The sequence below is a fragment of the Nannospalax galili genome, unplaced genomic scaffold (genome assembly GCF_000622305.1).
Source record: "Nannospalax galili isolate Female #2095 unplaced genomic scaffold, S.galili_v1.0 scaffold600, whole genome shotgun sequence".
Classification (NCBI taxonomy): Eukaryota; Metazoa; Chordata; class Mammalia; order Rodentia; family Spalacidae; genus Nannospalax; species Nannospalax galili.
The window spans coordinates 3,788,008-3,799,146 of record NW_008348789.1 but is presented as its reverse complement, the minus strand read 5'-3'; the positions used below and the strand labels follow the sequence as shown (position 1 = coordinate 3,799,146).

Sequence of the window (11,139 nt, the reverse complement as noted above, 5' to 3'; positions counted from 1 at the left end):
TTTTGTTATTCTTATTTTATAAGACCATTAGTTCTACTTCTAAATTTCTTCCATTTTTATAATCTTTCTCTATATTAACAATAATCTTAGTAATTCTGTTGGTCTTTCTTGTTGTGTTATTTCTTTTATGACAATTATTTCTTCTTCAGTACACTCATAAATCTCAATTTTAAAATAAAATCCTTTGCAGTATGATTGACAGACTAGAGTCAGACAAGAAATGCTTGACAAATGAATTAATAAATGAATAGCACTAGTTAACATTTATTTTACACTTTTGTCCTTAGCACATATATTTTTACTACATTTTTTATTTTATAACTTTTGTTTCTCTTTAATCTTGTTACAATGAATATTTAGTCGAGCATGATTTAATATTGTTAAAGTGATTCTAACTTAAATGATTTTTCTTGTTCATTATTTCTAGACAATAAATATATAGCTTTATACAGTTTAATTAAATTTCTTGAATTGCTTTGATAAAATAATTAGAATTGTAATAAATAGGTTAGTAACTCAAATTTATCACATTGTTACTGCTATAACATATTTTGAAAGGAAACTAATTAAATATATTGAGTAAAATAATTATTTCACTTTTTACTAATTATTTTGTATACATTGTGTTTTAAACTTGAAATTCTTTATTAAATAAACAAAAACACAGCAACGTATATTTAGCAGATATTCACACAATGTTCAATTGAGTTGGTGCTAAAAAGCATATTCTTTTTAACTAAGTATAAGTTTGAGTATTTATACTAGCTAGACATTTGTAGCAGCTTTTGCAGCTCTCTTAAAAATTAAAATATTTAAAAATACTATGTACATAAGTTGTAGGATGAGGAGAACATAGACACAAAGTATAAACCTGTTACTAAGGCAACATCACATGGATAATGGACACATGAAATAATAACACTGTATCCAAGCACTGACAAAGCACTAAATTGTCTATTTTGTAGTCGTATTTGAAATGGGAACCCTGGTCCTTTTTTTTTTTGGTCTTTTTTTGATTCAGGGTCTCTCTGTAGCACCAGCTGTCCTGGAAATCGTTATGTAGAACAGGCTGGCCTTGAACTCACAGAGATCCACCTGCCTCTGCCTCCCGAGTACTGGGATTAAAGGCATGCGCCACCATGCCCAGCCCTTTTGTATTTTTATTTCATTTATTTGTGATTTATTTTAACATATGTGTGTGTGGGGGGGTGGTCTTTCTATGTGTATACCAAAGATGTGTGGGTGTCCTGGGAGACCAGAAGAGTATCCTGGATTCCCTGGAGTTGGAGTTACAGGTGGTTTTGAGCCACCAGACATGGGCCCTGGGGATTGAATTTAGGTGCTCTGGAAGAACAGCAAGTACTTTTAACTGCTGAGCCATCTCTCCTAATACAGTCTATATGCTTACAATCAAAGTAGATCCTTAAAATAAACATTCTTTTACTGTATGAATATCTTGAATTTTAAAATGTATTAAAAGTCATTGAAAATAAAATGGATACCTTGTTTCTAATTAAAAGGTTTTCTTGCTTAAAAAATCATGTGCAGTATTGCCTATAAAATTTCTATCTCCGGGCTGGAGAGATGACTCAGCGGTTAAGAACATTGTTCTTGCAAAAGACCCAGGTTCGATTCCCAGCACCCACAGCTAACAACTCTCTGTAACTCCAGTTCCCAAGGATCCAAAACCTCTTCTGTCCTCCGCCGGCATTGCAAGACACGGGTGCACTTACCTACATGCGGGTATAACACTCGTACACATAAAATAAAAATAATAAATAAAAACTTCTATATCATTTTAATATTTTCTTGATTAATTTATGAGAAAGAAAAGATATCTCATAGTAATTTTCCAAATTTGTATAAACCCCTTTAGATCATTGTTCAGATTTCTATCAAGTAACCTATATATAGCAAGTGGTTTACCTAATTTTATTTAAAAACTTCAAAGAATGTCATTTGGCATTTTGAAGAACAAGATCCTAATCAAAAGAGAAATAGCGGTCTGAAAGAGTATGAGACTATTGAAATCAAATTTAATGAGATGGCTCATTAAAAAGTTGAGTTTACTTGAAGCTGTACATATAAGAGTTGAAATAAATTAATCTTTCTAGAAGTTTTAGGCAAAATTAAAGTGCTAAAAGTGACGTGTATGAACTTGGTAGTGCACATCTTTAATCCCAGCACTTGGGAGGCAGAAGCAGGATGATCTCTATGAGATGAATGGGCTGACTAGACTCCAGTGGATGTATTTACACTGAACGACAGTTGGGTACAAACACCTGAATGAATACGATTCTGCATGTACGGCAGAGTGTATAGGGTCTGGTGAAGGACTAGGGGGAGATTTGGATGGGGGAGGGGGGGTCTGTATTTGAGTGGGAAATGTATGAAATTTAAAAAGCTCAATAAAAAAGGAAATAAAAAAAAAGCCAAAAACAAACAAACAGAAGATTAGCCTATTCTATATAGCAAGTTCCAGGCCAACTGGGGCTTCAGGGAGTCCCTGTATTAAAACAAAACTAAACAAACAAAACAAAACAAAACAAAACAAAACAAAACAAAAAAAAGAACAAAACAAAATACTCTGGACATTCACCCGCTGGCTCTTAAAACCTTTCTGCTTCTTCTTCTGCAATGATCCCTGAGCACTTGGAAGGCATAGGTGTGAAATAGCAGTCTTATTCAGGCATAAGCACTGTGAGGCCCCTTTATCTCTCTGCACATTGGCTAATTGTGGTTCTCTGAGCTAGTCATTTACTTATATGAACTCACAACAATGGTGACACCATACACTAATGAGTCCTGTGCAAGCTCAAATTAGACAAATCTCAGCATAGACATGAAGTGGGTCAGAAAATCCAACTCAACCTGAGGAACTTTTGGCAAATGATGGCTGCTGGGAGGAGGAAGGGCAATGCCTTACTGGAATGGAACTTTCTGTGGCCAGTGGATGTATCTACACTGAAGGATATTGACACAGATCATATTATAAGTACATAATAGAGTTCATTAAACTGGGTAAGGGGCAGTGGGGGAAGATACAGACAGGGAGAGGAAGGGATCTAAATGCCATCAAACTATATTGTATAAAATTGTGGAAATTCAAGGAAAAATAATGTATATATGAATATGAGACCCATTCTATGCACACACATATGATGTTTGTGTAATGTTTTCTTTCCTGAAGCTAATACAGACAATAAGTGCAGTTGACAAAGATGACCCTTTAGGAGGACAGAAATTTTTCTTCAGTTTAGCTGCTGTCAATCCTAACTTCACAGTACAGGACAATGAAGGTAATTTTTACAATTTGCTCTTTGACATCTCAGATGACATAAATGGTAATTCCTCATAAAGTAGCTATTTCAAAATATGTGGTATATTAATTTATTGACATAAGCATCAAAATCTTGTTCATATCTGATATTTAAAAATGCATTATGGAAATGTTTGAGGTTTACTCTCTTGAATTTCAAATAATAAAATATATTAGAAGTTTCTATAGGTATTAAGGGAAAGATAAAATGTTGAAATGATTAAAAAGACTGGAAAAATTAGTGCCTACTGAAAGCATGATAGGATATGAAGGATTATAGAAATGAAAGACTCAGTGGGTTATTATGCTGTGATGTATTGAATCTAGGTAGGCATAAAAAGAAGAGAGGGAGAGGAGAGCCCCAGCAGCCTCTGAAGGCATTCAGTGCATTCCTTCTGGCAGTGCCAAGTATTCTGTTGTCCTTTATAAAAGAGAAATTTTGTGTCTCTGAAATTATTTCCTTTATTCTCATAAGAGGCACCAAAAACATTTTAGAGGAAAATTGCAAAAATTACTGATATTTTAAAAAACTGAACACCCTTTTATTGGCAAATATATATCACTGGAACTAATAACATGTACATATATACTATATAATACATATGTGTGTCTATGTTATTAGAACTTCTATAGTTAATATATTTAATGGTAAACAAATATCCTTAGCTCATGTTGGTAAAAAATATATTTGCTTTGACATGGCTTTAGACATGTGTATTTTAAAGTAAATCTAATAACTGCATTTAGATACACACACATACACTCACACACACACACTACTTTCTTCACATTGCTTGACAGATGTTAGTAAGGCTGTATCACTTAGAGGTGGTTTTCAGAATAGCAGAAAATGACTTAAGGCACTGAATCCTTTTACATTGTGCCAACTATTTGCCAAGAGATTTAATCTAGCAGCACGTTTGCATAGAAGAGGTAAAGGGAAGGTATTAATTAGGGACATGTGTTTTTAATAAATCTGAATATTTGAAGTGTCCTTTTTATATCACCCTAGACACATAAAGATACTGGTATTTGAAAAAATGTAACAAAGTAACAGAATGCGCAGTTAAATCTGAACTTCACATGAGCAATATTCAGTTTTATTTCAATTTGCTGAACCCGGCAACCTAATCATGATTTTTAAACTGTAGCGGTATGAATTGAATACACACTTCTGAACTGACGATACCTATCTCTGGGTTTATTTAATATGGTTTCAGTTGAAATAGTGCTGTCACAGCATAGTGTTTCAAAGGTACCAGAGAAACCACTCAAGACTCACATTAATTAATTTATTTCATATGTTATCATTTTATTATACTAGAAGGAATTCTTGATTTTATATAAATAACTCAAAGCAAAGTAAACTTAAAATTAAACTTGAATATATCACTGAATAACAATATCATTAAAATTTGGTGGAAATTTTGATCTAATTCTATATAAATTTACACTTCTGTTTAGGATGAAAATTTAAGAGAATGATCATTTTATTGATATCATCATAAGATTATACCTTTATGGAAAATTTCTTTATGTTTATAGGTTCATCTTAAACATCTTAAATTGTATGATGTCAATCTTTTTTAAAAATTAATTTATTACTTCTGTCATAAGTCAAGATACAGATCATGATTTTCTAAACTGGTTGATATAAAGTTTAAAGTATAATAGCTAGTTAGTAAGAAAATTTCATTTGGATCCTAAATATACCAAAAGTAATATAAAATTGTGATTCAAACGTTAAAAATTTAATACACTTATATAAGAAGATTCTAACAATGTCCATATGTAGACAAATATTTACCTTAGATATTAATGCTGGAAAGTTTTCAAATTTGTCCATATGCTTTGATTTTGTTCTCCTACTTTCCTGACTTAGTTAACTGATATAATTAGCATCTCTCTAATAATGTGGAAGACACTTGTTTTGTACTGAACCACTTAACCAAGAAGTAACTGTTACTCTCCTTTTTATGTCCTGTTTGTTTGACTTAACAGGACTAACTTATATTTCCATTCTGGCCTTTAAGATACCCCTGTGGGTTCGACAATAAAGACTGCATTCATTGGGCAAACAAGATAGAAACTTTTGAACTTGGTATTTTTAAATATTGGTGACTTGATACTAGAAGAAATCTACGACCTCCTTACCCCAGAATTCTCATTTAAGTTTAAGTGGACACAGTTATCAGATTATAGAAAAACTCAGTAGCAGTGCAGTAGGTAGTTGGATGGCAAACTATCTGAAAATTCTACTTATGTTTGGAATACTATTAGGCACCCACGATACTGTCTCAAGTTACCTATCAATACTTTGCTTGTAGCTTATGTTATGCATGTGTTTTAATGAGTAGAATAAATGTTTGGGAACATTCAATAATTTATTTACCATTGACTACATAGTAGAATTCTTGTTGGGTTTTGTTGACTTTGTTGATTTCTGTGCTTATACTCTACTGGATCATACTTTTTTGAAGAATATTGGATCGAGGTATATTCTAGTATGTAAAAGCACACACTTAGATATGTGTGAATTTAGGCAGACAAGAATTTTTCACTGATTTACAAAATTTATTTCATCAGATCTTTAGAGTACACTATTTATCATCTGTAGAGACCATACGTTTCCTTCTTATAATTTTACCATTTTGAAACATTATTTGATAATTATTTGAAAACCTAAGAAGCAATACAGTCTGGGTGTGATGCTGCATTACTCTTTTCTCAGCTTTCAGGAGGTTGAGCAGGATGATTGTAATAAGTCAAGGCCAGCCTCGGCTACATAATGAATATCAGACTATCCAGAGCTACATAGCAAGTCTCTGTCTCAAACATAAATAAATAAGTAAATAATAAATAGCAAAATAGTACTAGATTTTTTGAATAGCCTACATATTTTACCTAGGTATAATTACATTGTACACATTGAGTAAGAAAATTAGTAGCAATTTTATAGTTTACATAGATTTTGGGTTTTTTAATATTTTATTAATTATTTTTATTTTATGTGTATGAGTGTATTGCCTGCATGTAGGTAAGTGCAACCATGTCGCGCAATGCTGACAAAGGACAAAAGAGGCTGTAGGATCCCCTGGAACTGGAGTTACAGACAGTTGTTAGCTGCCATGTGGGTGCTGGGATTCGAACACAGGTCTTCCGCAAGAAAAACCAGTGTTCTTAACTGCTGAGCCATCTCTCCAGCCCCATAGATTTTTATTTATGTATGAAACCATGGTTACTAGCAGTGAGACGAAGTTACTGTCTCAAATATTTGAAATAATTTGTTATTTATTTTAGATAATACTGCCAGAATTTTAACCAGAAAAAATGGCTTCAATAGACATGAAATCAGTACCTATCTTTTACCTGTGGTGATATCCGACAATGACTATCCAATTCAGAGCAGCACTGGCACCCTGACCATCCGTGTGTGCGCCTGTGACGGCCAAGGAAACATGCAGTCGTGCAGTGCAGAAGCTCTGCTCCTCCCTGCCGGCCTCAGCACCGGCGCCTTGATCGCTATTCTCCTCTGCATAATCATTCTTCTGGGTAAGAAGGGCGAGGGGTGGTGTTTAAGATGCCTACTTCATTATATTATTGAATAGGAAAGGTTGCTATCAAGATACACGCCTCCCAAACTAATGCTACAGTTTTGATCTGTGCAAATTAACAGAGGAATGCTGCTCACATTAAAATATTTTATCTGATGGGGATATATAAAGATGTGTAAAGAAATCTTTACAGTTATAGACATAGTGGGACTTGGAGTAAAGAACTAGATTCAAATGCAAATGAAAATACACACCAAATACACACCTTTATTTATTACAATAAAGATAAAAAGATAAAAAAAGTGGGGTTAGCACAGACCAGCTTTTGTATGAACTTGGAAAGATAAGCAATTTCAGGTTTGCTAGACATGGTGAATTTTGTGATGCAATTAATTCCTGAAGTCTATGTCTACTGAACAAATGAAAAAAGAAACATTTATGGGCAGGACCCCATTATCTCATGCCTGGCCCACAACTGGTGTCCTGTGTGGTGTAGTAACACATTTGATGGCATTATTTTGGGATCATCTGCCAAACATGTATTCGGGTGTAGAGTGGGAGCTAGAAGATTTTGCAGAACATAACAAAACCAGAACCAAAACTCTGAAAGATATAAATTAATAGAATTCAATAAGATTAATCAAAGACAAGGCTTAAGTTGATAATTTTGCTAGAAAGGAAAAAAACAAAACTTATCAGTCCAGAGAGATCAGAGCAATGGCTCAATAGATTAAATAGAATCTTGCCAAGCCTGAGGACCTGAGCTGATTCTCTAGGATCTACATGGTGAAAGGAGAAAACTGACTCCCACAGGTTGTCTCTGACTCCACACTGGCATGTGCTAACAACCCCCTACACTTTAAATAAATAAATTATAAAACACCTTGACAGTTAAATAATTTAGATTTTGTTCCATATTGTAAAGTAATTCTTATATAAGAATAAATTTAGCAATGTTTTATGATTATTAAAGATATCAAGTTCTATATGAATTTGGAATCTGAGTTATTATATTTTATCGACTTTTTTAAAAATGTGACTTTTAGTTACATGTCTACAGAAGATCCAATTTTCTACTGTCAACATATAAAATGCACATCCTAATTATGGGTTTAAGTAATAGAAAATTAAATTACTCATAAAACAAACTATTAAGTGAATGACCACTTCTATTTAGAAAATAAGAATGTTAACTTTTAAAATGGGTGCATAACTTTTCATTATATAACAAATAATAAACTCAGTTTCATTTAACAGAATATGTGAAAATTGATAAAAAGTTTATTTATTTAATACTACTTATCACTGGCCATGGTGGCACATACTACCATCCCAGTTTCTTGGAAGATTTAGGGAGAAAGACCTCAAGCAGCTGCCTAGTGTAGAAAATGTCTACATTTCTACAGTAGTCTAGAACAACCCATTTCAAACAACAGCAATAATGACAATTTGACTTATCATTTATAAAATAAATGAAAGGAAGCTCATAAATATGACTTCGAGTAATTGAATCAGAAAATAAAAATATGAAGACTATATTGGGGTATTTGTATCATACATTATATAGCAGTATTTCTGATGAAATATGTATTCAAAACAAAAATCTCCAGTAAGAAATGTTAGTAGTTAAATTTTTGTAAAAAATCTTACAGTTTTCCAAACACTGTAGTGAGAACTTTACCTTACCACAAGAGTTTTAGGGTTTTTTTGCCATTTATTAATATTTTTTTATGTTTTGAGAAAACTATGATGTGGAAATTTTATCTTCACACATAATGAAAATGAAAGTTAAAAGTATTGCCACATGTCCCAAGGCCTGACAGTTTCTGAGTGGCTGAATCAAAGCGCCTTGCTGTTTGTCACTGTAAGCATTGTTTTCTAGTGGAATTTAGAGAGCATTCCCATTTTTTTTTCTCATATGGCTGAGTGGAAGGCTCACTGTTTTATATCTTCACTGAAATATGATCAAATAGCCCTTTACCTGATACACACACACACACACACACACACACACACACACACACATATGTATATAGTATATATATAATAGCAAAATAGTGGTGTATATATATATATGCAAAAATTTTATCCTATTGATTCGAGAATTTTATACTATATATTTGATCATATTCAGACCCCTTCTCCTTTCTCCCCCTTCTTACTACCCTCCCTGAACATCATGTCCTCTATTAGTTGTCCTTTTTTAAGGCTTATCAATATGATTGATTCCTACTTGCTTTAAATACTCTAAATATAGATATTTAAGAAAGTAAGATTTTCCCCTACATTTTTCCATTTGATTGAATTTATATGTTTCTCCAAATCATTTTAAAGGTTCAGTACCATAATATTTGGGAATAGTAGATGAGTGTAGAAAATTATTACAACCAGTGGTATTTGTTGTTGACTTTCTCTTATAGCTTTTGTTATTATCATTATTATATTTGTTAAAACTACTTTTAGAAATGTATCTTCTCAGAAATACACATTTCTGCTTAAGCATCTATATTTAAGATGAGTCGCCCCCTTCACGTATGTATTTTGGAGATAAATCAATGTGACTTGAACTTATTCTTTGCTTTGATCTTGCCTGATCTAACAATTTTATGGGGTGTTCTCTTGCAAGGTATGTATTTTCAGGGAAAATATCATATAGTTCTCTAAATTCATTTAATGTCTAAGTAACTCGGTTATGTTTTTCCCCAATGATGAGGGTCTTTTAAGAAAGGAAACATATGGCTATGTAAATCTGTCAGCAAAGCTAGGGATTTAAAAGTAACAGTCCCAATCTTGTGAAGAATATTGCTTTTAAATATTGTATAAGGATATGAAAGGATATGCTTTAAACATTCTCTTAGTTGAAACAACCCAGTTTGCCTACTGTTATGAAAGCTCTTTACTACAGGATATTGAACCCAGGGCCTTGAGCATTCTAAACCAACCGTTCTTCCACTGAGGTACTGAAAGATGTCCTTTTATATAAAATCACTGTTTAATGCAAAAGATCATTATTTTCTGTATGGTCAGGTGGGAAAGAAATTTAAACAGTCCTGGAAAAATAGATAGACTAGCTATTGCAATTAAGAACACTCTACCTTGCTTTATAAATAAATTAGTAACACCACTTCACCCTGGCTAAAAACCTTCTCTTCTTGTAAAAGAAAATCCAAAATTAACCTCAAGTTTTGACCTGCCAGGCAAAATTTAAACAACGAATACTCCGTAGTATTTCCACTCTTTACTGGGAGTGTTTTGAATGAACTTCTAATGTATCTTCTTGTCTTTGTTGAAGTGATAGTAGTCCTGTTTGCCGCTCTGAAAAGACAGCGGAAAAAGGAGCCTCTGATCTTATCCAAAGAAGATATCAGAGACAACATCGTGAGCTATAACGACGAAGGTGGCGGAGAGGAGGACACCCAGGCCTTTGATATCGGCACCCTGAGGAATCCTGCAGCTATTGAGGAAAAAAAGCTTCGACGAGATATAATTCCGGAAACTTTATTTATACCACGGAGGACTCCTACTGCCCCGGATAACACAGATGTCCGGGATTTCATTAACGAGAGGCTCAAAGAACATGACCTGGACCCCACCGCGCCTCCCTACGACTCACTTGCAACCTATGCCTATGAAGGAAACGACTCCATTGCCGAATCTCTGAGTTCATTAGAATCAGGTACTACTGAAGGAGACCAAAACTACGATTACCTCCGGGAATGGGGCCCTCGGTTTAATAAGCTAGCAGAAATGTATGGGGGTGGGGAAAGCGACAAAGATGCTTAGCTTCGCATCCTACGTTCTGTTCAACAAAAGGAAGTAACTGCGGACACTGTCTCCACTTCACAATATTTGATATTCAGGAGAATTTTCCTGCCACTCAGCACAATTTTCCCATTTATATCTTAATTTGTTCATTAATTACATTAATTCTTTCCTGTAGAATGTCTCATGGAATATATACGACATTTTATTTAATCACTTCCAAGAGCCAAAGCTATGGAAATTCAATATTATACATCTTAGTAAATAAAAGATAATTTCAGAAACATGAACAGGATAGCTCTCCCTTTAGTAACCTCACAAGCCGCTTCTGTTAGATACACCTCCCACCCTTGCAAATGAAGCTTTTAAAAAGGTGAAGAAAACATTTAAGGTATATCCTGTTCTGTACATTAAATTTTAAAAAATGTACATGTGGTGTTAGTAGGTGATATGCAGCCTGGTATACAAGCGTTTGTGCAATTTCATTTCATCAATTTCTCTGTT

The 11,139-nt window shown here is 33.5% G+C and overlaps 1 protein-coding gene across 3 annotated transcripts in view; it reads left to right on the top strand.

Moving 5' to 3' along the window:
- Positions 1-11,134, top strand: part of Cdh10 (cadherin 10) — a 210,715-nt gene extending 199,581 nt beyond the window's left edge. For 2 of the 3 annotated variants that reach the window (XM_029569823.1, XM_008846026.3), the window contains 3 exons: positions 3,191-3,299; positions 6,620-6,871; positions 10,166-11,134. In XM_029569823.1, coding sequence (XP_029425683.1) covers positions 3,191-3,299; positions 6,620-6,871; positions 10,166-10,656 — 852 coding nt within the window. In that variant the 3' untranslated portion in view covers positions 10,657-11,134. The remainder of the gene's footprint in view (positions 1-3,190; positions 3,300-6,619; positions 6,872-10,165) is intronic. The other variant, XM_008846027.3, reaches the window with a different exon arrangement.
- The last annotated feature ends 5 nt before the right edge of the window (positions 11,135-11,139 follow it).